At 35.9% G+C, this 20,308-nt stretch overlaps 2 protein-coding genes across 4 annotated transcripts in view; one reads left to right on the forward strand and one right to left on the reverse strand.

Annotated features, from left to right (window-relative positions):
- Positions 1-2,701, forward strand: part of FASTKD1 (FAST kinase domains 1) — a 36,799-nt gene extending 34,098 nt beyond the window's left edge. For all 3 annotated transcript variants that reach the window (XM_045558735.1, XM_045558734.1, XM_045558736.1), the window contains 3 exons: positions 1,048-1,186; positions 1,832-1,946; positions 2,523-2,701. In XM_045558735.1, coding sequence (XP_045414691.1) covers positions 1,048-1,186; positions 1,832-1,946; positions 2,523-2,618 — 350 coding nt within the window. In that variant the 3' untranslated portion in view covers positions 2,619-2,701. The remainder of the gene's footprint in view (positions 1-1,047; positions 1,187-1,831; positions 1,947-2,522) is intronic.
- Positions 2,702-5,014: 2,313 nt separating this feature from the next.
- Positions 5,015-19,443, reverse strand: KLHL41 (kelch like family member 41). The gene is made up of 6 exons (XM_045558739.1): positions 18,100-19,443; positions 14,139-14,296; positions 13,911-14,018; positions 10,703-10,888; positions 8,234-8,380; positions 5,015-5,358 (listed from the first exon to the last, which is right to left on the reverse strand). The coding sequence occupies exons 1-6, from the start codon at positions 19,207-19,209 to the stop codon at positions 5,247-5,249; spliced, it is 1,821 nt and encodes a 606-aa protein (XP_045414695.1). The 5' UTR covers positions 19,210-19,443; the 3' UTR covers positions 5,015-5,246.
- Between the last annotated feature and the right edge of the window lie 865 nt (positions 19,444-20,308).

Genomic DNA, 20,308 nt, shown 5'->3' on the forward strand with positions numbered 1-20,308 from the left:
AAGAGAGAGCAATAATTTCTTAATATCACATAGCTTTTATGTTCCAATTGTCCTATATTTTATTTTAAAGTTTATTTGTTCAAATTGGTAGCTGAACATTGCATTTGGTTGATTTGTCTTTTTAAGTTCTACCTTCTACCTTTCTCCCCTTTTTTTCATGTACAATTTAATCAATTTTTTTTTTTTCACTTTCTGGACTTTTCTGATTACAACCCTGTGGTGTCATTTAACATGCTCGTGTTTCCCCTGTATTTCCTATAAACCAGTAATTATATCTAGAGGCTTAATTAGATTTCAGGTTAGTTGTTTTTTGTTTTTTGGGTTTTTTTTTTTTTTTGCCAGACTACTTCATAGGTGATGTGTACTTCTTATTGCATCATATCAGGAGGCACACAATGCTGATTGTCTTTTATTATATTAAGACTCATCAGTAGGTTTGTATGTTGTCAGCTGATTCATTCATTCATCCCTCCCTCCTCAGCTTTTCACCTACTGATTCTAGCAGCTATTAATAATCACTCATTGCCTAAATCCATCATTGATTAGGGGTGGCAGAGTAGTGACATTCTACACCTGTCATTTCTTTTATATTTTTTAGCTGAAATTTGTCTAAAAACAACTTTCCCATATCAGTTATTCAGTTATCCTTATGTACAGTTCATATAGGAAAGACAGGATAAATACTTGAATCTTTTTGTCCTTACTAGTTTTCAAATGAGTTGGTCTATCTTTCTTCAAATGTGACCAAGAGACTTGAGGAGATTAAAATAAAACCTTTTAATGTGATTTGGCCTAGCACAATGCTAAGTGTAGTCCTGTGCTAAATATAGTTTAGTAATTCTTGCTGGTTGATTTTTATTGATTGATTACAAAGAGAGGTACCATTGGACCAGATCATATAAAGTAAGTTGGATATTTAAGGAGGTTCATCATTCTTTTCATGTGTGTATGTTTACATATATATGTATATATTTTTAAAATATATCTTAAACTTTTACCTATAAAAATTTACCTAATTCATACTGCTAATTTCTATACTTCCTTAAGATTTTGAGTGTATCTTGGATAAAAGGAAAAAACCTCTTCCTTATGGAAACCATAATATAACTTTAGGACAACTACCAGAAATGCACTGGAAATCAAATACTCAAATAGTTGGATCAAGGCTGCCACCAGGAGCTGAAAGGTATTTGTGTCTTAGTTTTAGATTTTCTCTAAATATTAAATTGGGCGTAATGTAATGAACTTAGTTATGAAGAATTGAATGTAGTAGAATTTGTTCCTTATACATCTCATGCATTCTACTCTTTACTTTTGCTTTTCCTGTCCTTTATGCCTTAATGTCTTTTCTTCTCTTGTCCAAAGCCTAGCATTCTCCCTAACTAAAGTGCTAACCTAATTGTCCTCAACTGGAAGTAAAATAGTATCTTCTTTTGTGCTCCCACACCTCTCTACTTTTCTCATAGTACTTGGCCACTTCCTATACTGCATTGCAGTGACTTACTGTACAGCTTATGTTCTTTGCTCAATATAAGCTGTGTTGTTTTATCCTTGTACCCCTCACAGTGCCCCTTACATATAGTAGGTGTGTAATAAATATATATTAGACAAACAAATGGATGAAACCAGGCAGATATTTACCATGATTTTTGTGTAAATGAAGAGATTTGTCATCAGTTATTCATTTCTTAAGTGGAAAAATAACTTGTTATACTCATTTATATTCATTTGGCTTGTTAGTTTATGAAGATGCAGTCTTGTTCCTGAAAGGCCTATAATACTGTTTCTCATTTTGATTTTGGAAGTAAATGTTTATTTTTATCTTATGTAGGATTGCTTTGGAATTTTTGGATTCAAAAGCTTTTTGTAAAAACATCCCTCACATAAAAGGAAAATCTGCTATGAAAAAACGACATTTGGAAATTTTGGGCTATCACGTAATTCAGGTATGAAATACTCACATAATTCAGCTTCCAAAAAGCCCAGAGATACTGGCTATACATATATTTCCTTTTCATATGAAAGTTATAGAATTACCTTTTTTATATTAAAAAAAAGTTACATTATAGTATCCCTAAAACAAAATATCTTTTTTTGTAGAATAAGAAATAGAAATTATCATTTCTTTTATTGTCTTTAGAAGATGTGTTGTTTGTATATTTATCTTACAAAAGAGAGAGGCAGTATGGAGGTGGAGTTATCAGAGAAAAAGACTAGTGTATGAATGTAAAAGGGTATGTAGAAAAAAATTTCCATTGTTGGTATTGTAGGAACAAGAGGATAAAAGAAGCTGTGAGGCAGAAAAAAGTTTTCCAGGCAATGTTGGAAAGAAGGATACACTTGGCTTCCAAAAAAGATTCACAGGCTATGCTTATATAAACTAATTTCATAGGATTCCTACAGCTTCGCTCAGTAGTGCTTATACCATGTAGTGCTTATACCATGTATACCAGTAGTGCTTCTGCCATGTCTTTTGTTGTTGCTTTAAAACTTTCATTCAAACTGCATTACTTACTTTACAGATCCCTCATTTTGAATGGAACTCTATGGCTCTGTCAACAAAGGATGCTCGAATGGACTACCTGAGAGAGTGTATATTTAGAGAAGGCAAATCATGATTGTAGTTTTTATTTAAAATGAGTTATCATGGAGTGTCATATTTGGACTTGTTTTAATTAAATGGCCTGACTCAATTAAAAAATATTAGGTACAAATATTGGAAGATGGGAGTATGCCTTGTGTGTTTGAGAATGACAAGGGATCCAGTGTGGCTGGAGCAGAACAAGTGGTTAGGGGGTGGGAGTATAATAAGAGAAAAGGTGAGAGATAACAGAGATAAATATACATGACCTCATAGCTACTCTGAGTGAGAAGAGAAGCCATTGGAGGGTTTCAAGCAAGGAATGGTAAGAACTTCCATTTTAATTGCATCACTTTGCCACCTTGTTGAGATGAGGAAAGACTGCAGTGTAGTACATGTGTAAGCAGGGAAACCCAAGACAAGGTTGTTGCAGTAATCCAGGCAAGAAATGGGTAGTGGCTTGGAGGAATAATGCTAGTGGCGGTAATGAGAAATGGTGAGATTTTTGGATATGTTTTGAAGGTAAAGGCAATAAACAGGAGTCAAAGATAATTCTAAGTTTTTGTCCTAAGCAACTAAAAGGATGTCATTTCCATTAACTGAGATAGGGAAGTCTGTGGAAAGAGCCAGATAAGCAGCTGGATAGGGAGAAGGTCACAACTTTGTTTTAGACATGTTGAGTTCGTCATACCTTTTAAACATATAAATGGAGCTATCATACAGAAAGTTTAAGAAATGAGTTTGGAGGTCAGGGAAAAGGTCCAGCCTCCAGATAAAAATTTGGAAGTTGTCAGCAGTATTTAATGCCATGAGACTAGATAAAAATCACTTAAGATGTGATTAGAGAAGAGTATAAATGGAGAAGAGCTCTGAGAACTGAGTTTCAGGGCACTTCAACATTAAGAGATCAAGAGGAAGAAGAGGAACCAGCAAAGGAGACTGAGCAGGGTGGCCAATGAAGTAGGAAGAAAAGTCAGAAAAGGCAGTAGTAATACTTCGCATAAGCCAACTCTCAAAAGCGTCTGAAGGAAGAGGTGAGTAGTTATATCAGTTGCTGACAGGTCAGGTAAGATGAGGACTGAAAAAATGTTCATTAAATTTAGCAACATGAAAATTATTAGTACCTTGAAAAGAGCCATTTTGGTGAAGTGGTGAATGTGCAAGCCTGGCGGGTTCAAGAGAAAATAGGAGGAGACGTGAGTTTTCTTCTAAATGGAAGCAAAGGAATGGGGTGATAGCCGAGTGGACCAACCTTGACCTGGTCTGATCCTACACATGCTGAGGGAATAATAATTTTTTAAATTTGTCTCACAACACATTTATTTAAGAAATAGTAAGGGCCTACTATGTGAATATAATCCTCAGCCCCTTCTCCAAGAATGATACATTTGTGCTCAGCAGAAAGCCATTGAGAACTACCCTCAGGCAACCTGGTAGGGGTAGAGGTAAATGGCCATCTGAAACTTGGCTATCTTCTGTCTCCATGACCATCTGAATTCACTCTGTTCCAAATAAGTTAGTAGCCAGAGTACCTTCAATCATAAGGACAGCTTTAAAATATGTTTCCTACATGTAATTCACTCCATTAATATTTGGCTTAGGCTTAATTGAAGTACATATTTAAAATATTAAAAATTAGCCAGGTTTGGTGGCGTACACCTGTTGTCCCAGCTACTTAGGAGGCTGAGGTGAGAGGATCGCTTGAGCCCAGGAGTTCGAGGCTGCAGTGAGCTATTGGATTGCACCACTGCACTCCAGCCTGGGCAACAGAAGCCTCACATCCCAGAAAGTACAATAACTTAGTCACTTTTCTGGCTATCAGAAATTTAGCAAATAGGAGCTTTTTCATGGAAAATACATCTAAAATTTAAACCAGTGAGTACATATCCTCCTTCACATTACCCACAGCCCCCAGCTTCTGCCCCAGCAGTTTAAAGAATCCATCCATTTCCTGAAGGTGCTTCTCCACCCTCCTGCCACAGATGCTGTAGTTAATGGCTTGAACACTGTAATTTACTTGGTTTTAGTTTTATAATTTGATTTGGAAATCACAAATAATATGCCAGTGTCGCAAAAATAATGGAGAAAAAAGAAAGGCCATTTGAATTTGACTACTTTTACTTAGAGACTTTTCCCCTTCAAATGAGACCCATTTATTAAACTCCTTATAAAGCATTTCCAAAGTCATCTTATGGCAGGTAATTTTTGATACAATGCACAGGACTCTTGTCATATCTTAAAGCAGGAGGAAAGGCTTTTGATATTTTTAATTTTTTTAAAAAATGTAGATGTACATATTTAATTCTCCAGTTCCATTTGTAATAGAAAATGAGCATAAAGTTACCCTTAACAATGCAAATGAAAGGATTTGTAAACAGCTCAAATTTAGGAACCTTCCTTGTAATCCATTGAGTGAGACATAGACGAAAGAAATAATTTGTTCAACTGGATATTTAATTTCTTATTAGAAAATGTTTTTAAGCTCTAATCATTACATTGAAGATTTAATGACTTTGAGGTTTTGATACCTACTGCTCACCTTTTAGACAATAACTTCCTGAATAATTTCTACATGAATCTCTGTACAAGCTTTTAAAAAACAATGAATTAAAGCCCTATTAACCAAACAAACCACCTCCCAATCTATTATGTTTTATCACCTTGTTTACAGTTTAGACAGTTTGAAGAGATTTAAACGTGTTGCTAGGCAACTAGCTCCTGAAGCATAACGTATTTCCTTCAACATCCCGGCCCATTCTTTTTTATCATCTTCATACCTGATGGAGGAAAAAAAAGTAATCAATAAGCAGCTTTAGTTCTATAGGTTTCCCTGTATTTATTATACAAATGTGGATCTTTGAAAAAGCCCAGTGGTTCTTACTCAGAAGAGGATGCATCTGCCTTATTGAATAACACTTGAATTCCTCCCCAAATACACATTCTCTGAATGAGCATTTGCCTGAACTTACTGCCACAGTATTTAATCTGGATGCCTAGGCAGTTCAGCCTTCTCTGGGAATCAAAGATTGTTCCAAGAAGAGGAGTAATAGATACCTAAGCAGTTAATCATTCATCTTTGGACTGATGAAGATGGCTGGTCTTTTGAGTCAAGGTAAACAGACTATTCCTTAAGAGTAAGAACTGGGAAGGGCAGGGATTGTTATTAATAGGAGCCTTAATTATGACTTCGGTTGTTCTATACACTAGTGCCTAGCATGGCACTGGATACATAGTGGTCACTTCATAAAAATTTGTTCCCCTTCCTCTTTATTGTTCTGTTTGAGGACTACTTAGACTTTGTACTTGACTTTAGGTAAGAAATTGTCTTCATCTCTGAATATTCAAGGTTATAAAGATACAAACAACTCGAATTCCCTTGTTTTACCATGTGTGCCTAACATGTCTCCTCTGCCTGGTGCCTGGTATGTTCTTTATGTGAAAAACTCCTAAATGCTACCTGCTCTCTGAAGCCTTTCTCACCTTATTTAGGCAGAGTTTGTTCCTTTCTCTTCATTTCTCACATAGTCTTTTATATGGTATTTATTATAGCAATTATTCTATTTTAATTTTTTCCCTATATCTGTGTCCTCAACTAGCCCAGAGGTATGTGAGGATAAATAATATATTTATCCACCTTAATATCTTTAACGTAAGAAATAATCAGGGGTGGGGAACTTGCGGCCTTAAGGCCACATGTGGCCTTCTAGGTCCTTAAGTGTGGCCTTAAAGGCCGCAGGTTCCCCACCTCTGCCCCAAATCATTCTCAGATAAATGAATGAGATTTAAAATAATTATTAAAATTACCTGATACTGAGATATGCAGTGACTTAATTTCATCAATGTCCCAGATTTAATTCTTAACACTTATATTATGGCACTGAGTGATTTTTTTATGTAGAGGAAAGTAGACAAAATATTTTACTAATAATAAAAGGAAGAATCTTAATTATCTAAAATTTAGGGCAAGAAAGTAAGAGATAAAGAATATTTTTAAATGACCTAAAGAAAAAAATGACCATATTTAAGCAATAGGAGGTTGAAGTTAAATGAGGCTTAAAAATATTTGCTTTCTGGCAGTTATATTTTTACTTTCAGCTTGGTCAATCCTAAATAATGGAATGATTTCAAGAAAAAATAGAAGAATGGAAAATTTTTTACACATCATAATAAGAGGGTCTGTAGGTTTAGAATGTGGTATACTGGGAGTTTTCATCTCTTTGCATGTGAGGATAGATAGAGGTTCACTAGGGCAAGTAGGCAGCCACCTTTCTCTAGATTAGTGGCTCTCAATTTTGGCGCTCATCCCAGTCACCTGGAGGCCTTGTTAAAACACAGATTGCTGGGCCCATCTCTAGAGTTTCTAATTCAGCAGGTCTGAGGTGAGGCCTGAGAATTTGCATTTCTAACAAGTACCCAGGTGATGCTGATGCTGCTTTAGAAACCACTGTAGTAGATCACTAGTTCTGAAACTTAATTGCACAGTACAACCACCTAGCGATGTCAAAGATAATAATACCTGGGTCTTACCCCCAGAAATTGACTTAACTGGTATGGAGTGTGGCTTGGGCATGAGGATTTTTTAAAACTCCCTAAGTGATTCTAATATGTACCAAAGTTTGAGAATCATGCTCCAGGTATTACCCCAAATTAGAAAATACCAGTATCTAAATTTAAAATTTTACTGCCAAGCAAATAGTGATGCCCCCCTTTTCCCCTTCCCCAAAGCAGTGATTCCCAAACTTGTCTGCACATATAGAAACATCTAGGGACTCTTGTAAAATTTCCAAAGCACAGACCATATCCCTGACCAATTAAATCACTATCAGTGGGAGTGGGACAGAGGCATTAGTACTTTTTGAAGCAACCTAGTGATTCCAATGTGCAGGCAAGTTTGGGAACTACTGCCCTAATTGCAAAACAAACCATAATCAGTGAGGATCCCTCTTTCAGGTTCCTCTTAGCAATGCAAGGGGCACTTTTAGCAAGAGATGCTGTACTTTCCTTCACTACTTGTAACTTTTTCCTGCTGGGGCAGTGTGGCTTTTGACTACCCTTAGGAACTAAGGTGGCTGGGGTGAGTTTCAGCTGACTGAGAGCACAGTTCCTTAACATCAGTCTCAACCCTGGCTGCACATTAGAATCATCTGGGAAGGTTTTAGGAAGTAGAGACCCAGAACCCTACCTCCAGAAATTCTGAATATAATTGGTCTGTATTAAGGCCCAGGCACTGGTTTATTTTTAAAGCATCCCAGGTGATTGCAATGTATAGTCAGGGTTAAGAATCATTGTATATTTATACTTGGTACCTGGCCCTGTTTTCCAAAAACCTTAACCTTCCCAGCCCTCATTATTTCATCCCTTTTCTAAACTGCTTCCAGCCTTTTCCCATCTCACCCTCTTGCTAATTCTAACCTCTTTGCTCCCTGGAAATCTCCAGTCTTTTCTATTCTTTCCCAAGCTCACATTAGAAAAACAGTACTTGATAAAGTAAGTAGCATGTGCAAAAGTTCAAATGGGTTCCAAATGTTTAGTTTACTACTAAGAAGTAGTTTGCATGTTGGTAAAGTCTCACTTATTATTTACTACAAAATTGTTTGTCAGTTCTCAGTCATCTGATTTAATATGTGGTTCTGAAAATTGGAGTGAACTTACTTCCATATGTCATTGACTTCAGTGGGTGCAAACTCTTTTGACTCCAGTTGAATCATAGCAAAACCACCAATGGCATACAGAGATCCAGCCAGGCTGACCAAACTGATGGAGCTTCTTTCTTGGGGAAATTCAGTCATTACCTCCCATCTAAGTATTATTGAAAATACAGTCAATGTAAAACATAAAAGAAATGCCAAATGTATTTGTTAAACAATTACAGGAAATTGTAATTTAAAAATTCAAGTCTTATAGACATCCAAAAGTAGAAGATTAAGTTTGCTGCTGGAAGATATTTTAAAATTCCTTAATTTGAAAGATGTAACCATATTAGCTATAAATCCTTAAGAATGTCAACCCTAGACTGCTTCATCAGTTAGTACCTTCTGCAGTGGTTACCAAACTGTGTGTCACAAACAGTGGGGTTTTTGTGGCATGTGTAGGGCTCCTAGACCCCAAACCTGTTACTGTGTTAGATTTTATTTGAATACTAATACAAATTTTTAAAAATCCTGATCTCTAACTTTTCTCAAGAAATCTCCAAATCGTTTGCAATAAAAGCACATGATAAGGATAATTTTGAAAGTAGGGATGGAAAATTTCTTTTTAATGATTTATACTTCATCTATTTTATAAAGATTTAAAGGAACTATTTATTTATTTATTTATTTATTTTTTGAAACATAGTGTTGCTCTGTTGCCCGGGCTAGAGTGCCATGGCTTCACCGTAGGTCACAGCAACCTCAAACTCCTGGGCTCAAGCGATCCTCCTGCATCAGCCTCCCAAGTAGCTGGGACTACAGGCATGTACCACCATGCCTGGCTAATTCTTTCTATTTTTAATAGAGACAGGGTCTTGATCTTGCTCAGGCTGGTCTTGAACTGCTGACCTCAAGCAATCCTCTCACCTCAACCTCTCTGAGTGCTAGGATTACAGGCATGAGCCACCACGTCTGGCCCAAGGGAACTTCTTAATGTTAACAGCTATCTAAAATAGGACTACTAAAGATAAAATCAATCAAACTAGTTGGAAGTATCAAGAATCTAGAATGAATTAGTCATTTTGGTAGCTCTCTATTAATATTACTCTGGCATTGAAGTGGACCTAATAGTTTTTCTTTCTTTCTTTGTTTTTTTTTTGAGACAGAGACTCACTCTGTTGCCCGGGCTAGAGTGCCCTGGCGTCAACCTAGCTCACAGCAACCTCAAACTCCTGGGCTCAAGCGATCCTACTGCCTCAGCCTCCTGAGTAGCTGGGACTACAGGCATGCGCCACCATGCCCGGCTAATTTTTTGTATATATTTTAGTTGTTTGGCTAATTTCTTTGTATTTTTAGTAGAAATGGGGTCTCGCTCTTGCTCAGGCTGGTCTTGAACTCCTGAGCTCAAACAATCCTCCCACCTCGGCCTCCCAGAGTGCTAGGATTACAGGCGTGAGCCACCGTGCCTAGCCTAAACATGTTTTTCTAATTATAAAAATAATATATGTACATAGTAGAAAATCTGGAAAGTATAGAAAGGTATACAAGAAAACAAATATCCCCATAATCACACCTTCCAGACATAATCATAAGCAACATTTTGGTGTAATTTTGTCATCTTTTAAAAAAGCGTGTACATACAAGCATCCATACATATGAATAAAACTAAGAAGATATTTACAATTTCATGTGCTACTTCTTTCACTTATATCATGAGTGTTTACCTGTATTACATAGTCTTCAAAACATTTTTAATGATCATTTAAATCCTGTTCCACAAAAGTTCCTTGTGATTTTTAGATACTAAAGTCTATTTTGTAATCAGGCATACACGGTTCCTAAAAAGAGTAATAATAGTGCTCTAATTTTTTCTTTATTGCTAAAGTAGGAGTATAAAAAGTATATACTTATCCAAATGTGTGGGCCTAACAATTAAAACAATTTTATATGAAGAATATCTTTCAAATATCTTTTCACATTAAGTCAATAAAAGCTTAAAAATGAAAATTTTAAGAAAATTATAAAGAATATAAAGGAATTAGAACTTCTGAAGCATTCATACTTTACACATGTCAATCATTAATAAATTAAGTGAAGATCTTCTCATCCTTAAACTTTCATTTGAAACATACTTCAAATCAAATAACTCTATAGAGACATGAATATCCATCTACATGTATACAGTTATTCAGAAGTAATACCTTTGTATGACTAAAATCACAAAGTTAACAACAAGTAAAGACAAACAGAACGTGCCAACATTAACTTGAGGGGTCATGTGTTCTATACTGCAAACACATGATGCATCAAAGTGTTAGAAGAGTTTAATACCCAGTAACAGCAGAAGAAACTCATGAAAATACTTCCTCTTTAATCTATGGCTCTCCGTCTTCTCCTCCCCCCATCCTAGTTAGAAAACTTAGTTTTTAGACAAAGTTAACAATTAAAATGTACAATGGTTTATATGCTGTATCAAGATACAGCAACTCACTTATGAGTCATAAGGTCAAAAGCTTCAACTGAGGCTGAAAGACCATCTTCAGTGACACCTCCTGCAATCACAATTTTGCCTTTATGGACTGCCACTCCAAACATGGAACGAGGGGTTTTCATTGGAGCCAGATCTTTCCAGTCTCCTTTTTTGGGGTTGAAGATAAATACCCTGTTTGTACATTTTCTGTAAATGTAAAAAACAACAGATATTCCTTTTAGAACCTTTCTTTTCTGAAAGCATCTTCACTAATAATTTGGCTTTGCTTCTCGTAAGAAATGTCGTATAGCAGAGGATCAGAAAAATGCCAAAGAATTTTTAATTTGAACACATGCCACTAAGCAAAGGACAATTCCAAATGTGAGGATCAAAACTATTTTATAATAATTATGTAACTGGAAGGTAGGGTACTTTTACTTCTAGGCAACTTGCTTAGAAGCCCAGGCACAATAGATTTTAGTCCTATATACTACTAAATTCAGTGGAAGATTTTTTTTACTCTATTTGAGTAAAAAAATAAATAAATAAACCTTTAATAATAACAAAATATGTGTATTATGTGAATATCCTAAGAATGAATCTGGCAACTTAAAAAATGATTAAATGCAAATATACCTATTTTAAATTTAATATGATAGCTCATTTCATTTTACACTGTCATTAGTATACCCAAGCATTTTAAGAAATATGGGACCATAGATTAGAAAACTAATCATCTGAGCTGATGAGTAATGAGAAGAGTTTTATGTGCTAATGCTGCCAGAAAAACCTGGACTTATCTGAATTATTCTTAGTATGCTTCTATGATTCCTTAAAGTTATCCATAATTTAGTAATGGGAGTTCAGAATTCCAAATAATAATTGATTAACTGGATATATTTGGTAATACAAAAAAAAAAAAAAGCCCAGCTTTTTGTGAGGACAATTTTTTGCTTAATCTTATAAAAGACCAGATATCTGGAGTAGAAGCATTTCCTCTAATAACTGACTGTGGGTATAACTTGAAAACTTCTTTTTTTTTTTTTTTTTTTGAGACAGAGTCTCACTCTGTTGCCTGGGCTAGAGTGCTGTGGCATCAGCCTAGCTCACAGCAACCTCAAACTCCTGTGCTCAAGCAATCCTTCTTGCCTCAGCCTCCCAAGTAGCTGGGACTACAGGCATGCACCACTATGCCCGGCTAATTTTTTCTGTATATATTTTTAGCTGTCCAGATCATTTCTTTCTATTTTTAGTAGAGATGGATGGGGTCTCACTCTTGCTCAGGCTGGTCCCAAACTCCTGACCTCTAGCCATCCTCCCGCCTCGGCCTCCCAGAGTGCTAGGATTACAGGCGTGAGCCACCGCACCCGGCCTTGAAAACTTCTTGATAAGAGCATTATACAAAAAGCATGTTCTTCAAATTCATTAGTGGGAACTAGTGCAATTCAGCACTTACTTTTAGATAATGACTCATTTCAAAGTTATTGACTTTGACATTTATCAAGCAGTGTTGTCTTGGTTAATCATATTCTCAAGATTAATATATTCTTACTGACAAGAACTGTATGCTTCTTACTGACATATCAATTTCCTAGTTACTAATGCTACTTGAAGGAAACAATTTAAATCATTTGGCAGGGTTCCTGTGTTTCTGAAGTCAGAACATTCTTCAGTAGAGATTTTCCATTCCATTTACGCAGGAAAAATATCCCAAATAAGATTTGGAACCGGTTAAGCTTATAACATTATAATATGCCTTCCTGTAAATTTGATAGGAATAGCTGGGATTAAGGAGAATATCAAAATTTCATAATATATTATCTTTAAATATGGATAGATTATATAAAAACCACTGCTTTTTAAAATCACATTTTCTGTGCTATATATATCATTTTATTTGAATGAGAAACATTAATTATAATTTTTTTAGAGGTGAGGTCTCACTCTGTCACCCAGGCTGAAGTGCAGTGGCACCGTCACAGCCCACTTGCAACCTTGAACTCCTGGGCTCAAGCAATCCTCCTGTCTCAGCCTCCTGAGTAGCTGGGACTACAGGTGCACGCCACCATGCTTGGCTAATTTTTGTTATTTTTTGTAGAGAAAGGGTCTCACTATTATGCCCAGGCCAGTCTTGAACTCCTGGTCTCAAGTGATCCTCCCACCTTGGCCTCCCAAGTTCTGGGATTACAGGTGCAAGCCACTACACCTGGCCAGAACCATTAATTATTAACTCCAGAAAAGAGTTCTTTACCTCTAACACATTTGCATAGTTTACTCTCCTTTCCTGCTGTGTCCTCAAAATTCTTAATTTTGGCTCCCTTTCCAGGATTGGACATCTCTATTAATTAAACAATGGGCAAATGATGATAAGCCAAATCAGGCAGAGTTTCCAAGGGCAGGAGATTAGCTCTTAACTATCTAAACTGAAAATGCTCATTTTACCAGACTGGCCAGCAGCTTAACTGACTGTGGAGCATTCTGAGCTCACTTCTCTAAGTTGTAAGAGGTCTTTCCTAATTACCTCTTCCTTGAGAAGTGCCTAGAAATCAAGTTAGGTTTATATGTGAAACTTTGTCCTTGTTTTCTCATAAGAGACTGGGTGCTAGTGAGAGCCTGTTTTTGAGTAGTTATTAAATATTTTGAATATTACCTCTGTCAGGGAGTAGTAAATAAGTAAAATGTTGCTGAAGAAATAACTGCCTTCTTTTCAATCACCACACTTTTGAGTTTTAAATTGACCTATCTAAATTCCCTCTTATGAACGTAAAGTACAAATCCGCAATATTTTCATGCATTATTGTTTAAGAAGATATAAACACTACATTATAGAGTACATTTAAATTTTTATCTACATATTATGGCTAAATGAATAAGAAACTTGTTGGTTTTATTGTAGTAAAATACACTTATAAATCAGCTAAATAAAAGACTTGATTTTGTTCCTAGATGCTGCATTTCCACTTTGAGAATGCTTATGATTGAGATATTATGCTCGTTCCTAATAGTATGCTGGGTATCCACATATTGACTTTAGTAACTTTTAAATTTTATAGTTTTCCTTTGGAAATTGTTTATAATTTCCTTCAATAACTTTTGAAATTTTACCTTCAAAATATGATGAGAACCAAGTCCCATTTCAGTATGTAGATTCAAATGAAAAGAGGAAGGAAACCTTCTAATAAAAAAAAACATTTGGATATAAATCATAAGGAGAATTCAAGGTACTTACTTGTCATCTGTCTTTCCTCCTAGACAATATATCATCCCCTTATGTGAAATCACATTATGTCCATAGACTTTGATAGGAAGTTTTTTTACTTCATTCCATTTTGTAGCCCTAAAATTAGATGATAGAATTGATATGCTTTCAGTAAATTTCAGGGTATGAAAATATGAATATGTTGTAGGCACTTAAATACCTGAATGCTTAGGGAACAGGAATATCATGCCAACTTACACGGGATCATAGCATAACACTGAATCCAGCGAAGCCTCTGTTTGAAGGTCTTTGCCTGCAACTACGTAGATTTTGTCATCTACCTCTCCCAGACCGAAGAGACACCTTGCTGAAGGCAGAGGTGGAAGTCCAACCCACTCAGATGCTATGTTATCAAGCTAAAAAAAAAAAAAAATGAGGAATTGTGGAGCTTGTTAGAAAAAAGTTACAAGTTTACCCAAAAAATGCTATATTTTGTGTGTTGTTTAGAATTCATTGAGATAGTCAAAGATCTGAGAAGCAAAATGAAACTATAATCCCAAAGAATCTTAGCTTATAATTACCAAGAATGAGAAAATGTAGTTCGCATACCAAAATAGATAACAGTACCAACGTCTTCGAGACTTAAAGAAAGGAAAGAGTATTATAAAATAGAATCACCAGAGGTTAGAACTGTAAGGTTTCTTGTCAAATTTTCTTCCATGTTTCCCTGTTCAGCTTTGAAACAAGGGATTCTGACTGATACTTTTAGGACACTAGGGAAAGAGAGTTGTCAGTGCAGGGAGGGTCACAGTATGTGAAGGATCCCTGCATGCTATATTTAACATGTTCTCCAAGCCGGCACCTGAGACAGCTGGACCTGTCGCTCAGTTCACAGACAACTGGGAGGTTACACAATCTTTTTCTTTAAAAAATTTTTAGGTTCTCTATATTTTGCTTTACCATTTCTGATATAAGCAGGTGTTAAAGTGAATTCTTGAGGCATTTATTGGGAGTTATTTGACATACCCTTCTCTATTGTTTTGATTTATATTAAGAGATAGGTTTGCTTGTTGCTATTGCACTTCTGCAAGCCTAAGCTGGCCCTCCTAGTGCCTATGCTGCGGGGTGGGTGATTTTGCATGGCTGGGATCTGTCTCAGCACTTACTATTGGTAATTTTAAGATCTTCCACTTTGCATTTTAGGACACCAAAGCACAAGAAAACTGTTTTCTGAGAGAGTGCAGCTGCAGATTTTTTGTTCTCTCTGGTGCCCCTTTCTAGATTGCAGAAGAAAAATGAATAAAACCCAGATTCACTGGATACCAAGAATAGATGTGGATATATATATGTGGCTGTGGTATAGGGAGGGGTATCTGTGGAAGCCTATCTCTGGTCTAGTAACCTCAGTTAAACAAAGCACTAATTAAGACTAGATGACATGAGGGGTTTAATCCCACACATGCATGGTTAGCTTTGTATTCACTAATTTCAACATCTAGATTTTGATCCTTTATGTTTTCATTTTTGAAAAAAATTCTTTGATCAAGAAGATGGCGTGGGCCGGCTGTGGTGGCTCACGCCTGTAATCCTAGCTCTCTGGGAGGCCAAGGCCGGAGGATCGCTGGAGCTCTGGGGTTCAACACCAGCCTAAGCACAGTGACACCCCATCTCTACCAGATAAAAAAGAAAAACAAAAATTAAAAAAAATACACAAAACAACAAAAACCAGCCGGGTGTTGTGGCACAGGCCTGTAATCCCAGCTACTGGGGAGGCTGAGGCAGAAGGATCGCTTACAGCCCAGGAGTTGGAGCTTGTAGTTAGCTACAATCTCATCACTGCACTCTACCCAGGGACACCGAGGGACACTCTGTCTCAACAACAACAAAAGAAGATGGTGTGTAACACAGTGGGAATAATAATGAACATTTATGGAGTTTTGACTATTGTCGCAGACTTTGAACTAAATGTTTTACACACGTAATCTCATTTAGTCCTCCAGAGTAGGCACTTTTATCATCCTCATTTTACAGATGAGGAAACTGAAGCACAGAAAGATTAATTTGCCCAATCTCAGAGAGCTTTTAGGTGGTATTCAAATCCAAGCTATCTAAATCCACAGTGTTTTAAAGAATGGAACAGCAGCCATCATAATCCCAAACCTAAGGGCTTAATTCCCACATTGTACAGCATTGTTTACTTTCCCGTATTACTACTCTTAGGGCACTTTCTAGTAGACCCCTGTCGGGCTCCACAGATGAGCTCTATCAAGCTATTTAACCTCTCTGGGTTCCGGTTTTCTTGTTGTTAAAATTAGGTTTGGACCTAGATTACTTTAAGACCTTTTCAAAAATGTGATGAATCTACTAATTCTACAGGGATGGGAAAAAACTTCTTTTACCTAGGTAAAAAATCCTCATAATATATTTACAGCATATAATCAAATGTCAAATTACTCCTAAACTAAAACACCTGTGAGCTAGCAGAAAAATAAAAAGCCTGAGATTTGCATATGAATATTCTCTTGTGAGTCAAAACTCTCTTTTATGGTCAGGTGTTTTTGTCCTGGCATCTTGTTCTACTGTTTGTGCCTTGTGTTTTACAGGCAGCAAGGCATGGATAATGACAGGGAGCTGACCTTCCAATTTTGTGTAACTGTTTTTGTAGCTACAAAGAACATCAAGCAGGTTTGTTGAACCAGAAATGAGAAGCCGTATCAGTAAAAGTAAGGGTAATAATAATAGGATGGAAGAGAATAAAATTAAACTGAACACTTGACAATAAAGGGGCAGGATTATGAATATATTCAATAAATTAAATATGAATATAAAATATCTCTAGGAGTTTTGGGGAATTTATTCTATGGCTATAACTTCCTTGAATCTGATTTCTAGTTAACTGTCATCTATCTGTTTGATATCATTTTACTTCCTGGATATATTTATAGCCTTTTTCATTGATTTTGCCCTTTCTGAAGTTTATCTGAATTTAAAATTAGGGCTTAGGAAATTTTCTGGCCCACATTCAAATATGTATGATAACATTCTTCACTGGAACTTTGAAAATTAAGAAACAATACGTATTATTACAACTACATTTTTTAAGATTAGAAAAAGCAGATTAAAAGTAGTTACTTTGTGAATGCAAAGTATGTCACCACTTTGCGAGCTCACTGTGACTGTGCTATGACATTCTACACTTGCTTATCTTTGGCCTTTCCAATTCAAGTCTCCATAAGCCCTAGGCCATGATTAGCTATGACCTAAACCAACTCTTTTGAGCTAGTTGTAAGCTACAAAGTATCAGTATTGGCATTATTGAAGATAAAAGTTAAGCTGACTCCTTCATAAACTGATAAAGTATAATACATTGATAATATGAAACAAACGCCCGTCAAACAAACTGTAAAGGGTCTATTAGTTTAGGAGGATTTGTTTTTCTTGAAACTTCTGTGGTTTCACAAAATAGATTGTTAATACCCTGACTATCCCAGAAGCAAAAAAAAAAAAAATTTGTTAAGTTGTAATAATGTCTAAGTATATCTCTGATCCAATAAATGTGACGTCTTAAGTAAAAACTTCTAAATATCATCAATCAATTCGAATTAGTGACACTGGTATAAGACAGTTTTTCCTAGGAGATAATTCAAAGTGTTTAGAATATGTCAACAGTTCTTTTTATTTTCAACAAGACTATATGTCAGGCAGTAACCATAAATAAGGGATGAAATGCTACCTCTAAGAACTTCAATTCAAGGAAACTTAGAAGAAGGTAGAAAATCTGACCAATTATTACTTCTTTGTAATGTATACTTTGACTTAGGGAAATAACTTCATTTAGGGAAATACAGTCACCTAATTTTAATAGGCAAGAGTGTACAAGATTGAATTTAGTTTTTACTAAAATACTAGGCTTTGAAGGATTACAGTCAACATCAACTATAAATAAGGCATTTTGGGTAAAAGAGTATAAAGAAAATCTTAAGTCATGAGTTAAACATTAATTAGAATCCCATTATTCATCAAACCTTTTATTAAATATTAACAAGCCATCAAATATTTTTCTCTGTTAACCCTCTAAGTAATGAAAGTGCAAGAGACTAGAATAGGACATCAGTTGGAGTAAAATGCAAACAGCCTGAATAATTCACAAATTGGCTAACTGGATGAATAACCAGCCTTCCCTTTATACCTGTACTTATATAAAAATAGTCTTTCTTACTTGGAAGAAGTATGACTGTAGAGGTTGATCTTTATTTTCTTCATCCACATATAGTCCTCCTACCACGTATATCTGATTTTGCTGGGTAACAATGCTGGAATGATTTCTGGGAATCTGCTCAGCCAGTGCAGTAAGGTAGCATTCATTTTCTGTGGGATCATAAGCCACTGCAGCTGTGTCGTTAACCAAGAGGATGAGGTCTTTGACAAACATTCCATGCCTGGGAATGTCATTCAGGTAACCAGGAAGTAAATCTTCATCACCAACATCACCATTCACCTCACCGGCCCCAGTCTTCTCTGCATTTTTGCTAGGTTCTGGGAGTTTGCCTGCGAAAGCATCTTTTAGAACTTTGACTTTTTTCTGGAGTTCTGGGTTGCTTTTAATTATATCATCTTTCTCAACATGATCTTTAAAATATTTTTCTGTCATAAGGCGAAAACGGATACAATCAAACACTTCACTAAGGTTTTTAACCCTGTTTTCCTTGTCTGTTCGCACCCATTTCATCACTGCCTCAAACACTGCTTCTTCCTTTTCTACATTTAGGCTGTCATTTGAAATGACCGAGATCAATTCCTGGGGAGACAGTTGCATAAAGTCCTCTTCCTTACAAATCTGTACAAAGCGATCGGACACAAATTCACGGGCAGAAATGGCAAGTCTCGGGCAATCAAGAAGTAGTCCCAATCTTAGGATGGCTAGACAATTACCAGGAGCAAGTCTTTTCTGAAGATAAGAAACGCAGACAGTGAACACTGAGGGGATCTGAAAGCGGCTGGCCAGTGCAAAAATATCTTGTACGTTTCCATCATTGAGATCAATACTGGCAGAGTACAGATATTTGATGATTAAATCAAGTATAGCAGGATCCACATTATCTAGCACTACCTCCTTTTTTTTCTGCTCATCAATTTCAGATAAAAAATACTCACGGAAGTAAGGGCTACAAGCTGACAAAATCAATCTGTGGCAAGGAAGACTTCTGTCACCTGCTTTTAGGGTGCAATCGATGAATTTTTTCTCATCCAGGAGATCTTTTAGACCATCCTGAAGAAGGGTGGATTGGTAAAGCCGCAGTTCCTCTGCGAGTTCCCGCTGAGAATCCATTTTGTGAGTAACCTGGGTAAGGAAGAGGACACTGAAAGCCTTAGGTCCTTGCAGCACACAGGTCTAGCTGTAAAAAGGCAGATCAGTGTGCTTTGCCCAGCTTGAAGTCTTTGCAATTTAATCCCACCAGCTAAATATAGATACCAACTCTAACAACGGGAATTTAGGAGACTAGTTTGGATAGAGTTGTTCTTGCAGCTGTTATAGATTGAAAGTAACAACTGGAACTTTTAATCACTAAGGAAACAGCTAAGAAACAAGACATTTAAGTAGAAAGCTTTAAAATACATAAAGCTTTAGAAGATATGCTAATAAAGGCTACTACAAGAAAATATTGAGTTAACAGAAAAACGAATCATAAAAATGAGTCACTCTAAAAATGTTCTAGTGGCAAGCTACTTGGCTCTCTGAATTCATGATGCAGAGGTCAAGAATATGAGGTGAGTTCATTTGAATACTCATAAGCAAGATCCTATTTCCAATAATTATTACATACAAATTTTTATTTTCCACTCAAAACAGTGGGATATAGATTTTTCTTTTAGAAGTAGGAAACTTAAAGATGTTCACTTATGGACTAAACTTTTGAAAAAATTTAAAATAATACCAACATCATAACTGAAATAAATACAGAGAAACTGCTAATTTTCTAAAACATTCTAAATTATCTGTATTTTTCAGTGGAAGAGCTATATTGAATTAAGTTATAAAATTATTTATTCACATCCTGTCTTGCTGTAGTAAGGATTTGATGTGGCAAACAGTAATAAGAAAAAGTGAAATAAAGGCAAATGGTTAAAAGGAATCAAGACCAGGAAAAAAAAAAAGTTAAAAGTCAACACTAGGAAAAGAACCCCCCCCCACACACAAATATAATCACTAAAGATATTCTGTAATTTTGTGCTGAAAATTATCTTTCATTAAATAAAAGTTTAAAAAATTGATGTAACTCCATGAGAACAATGTTATCACCAGAACACAGCAAAATCAGCAAGTCCTACATCAGTCATACAATTTGAAGAATAGGACTTAGATTTTTTTTTAAAAAAGAATATATAACCAGAATAAGTTGTTGTTTATAATAGAACATATTAATTAT

The sequence above is a fragment of the Lemur catta genome, chromosome 8, assembly GCF_020740605.2.
Source record: "Lemur catta isolate mLemCat1 chromosome 8, mLemCat1.pri, whole genome shotgun sequence".
NCBI lineage: Eukaryota > Metazoa > Chordata > Mammalia > Primates > Lemuridae > Lemur > Lemur catta.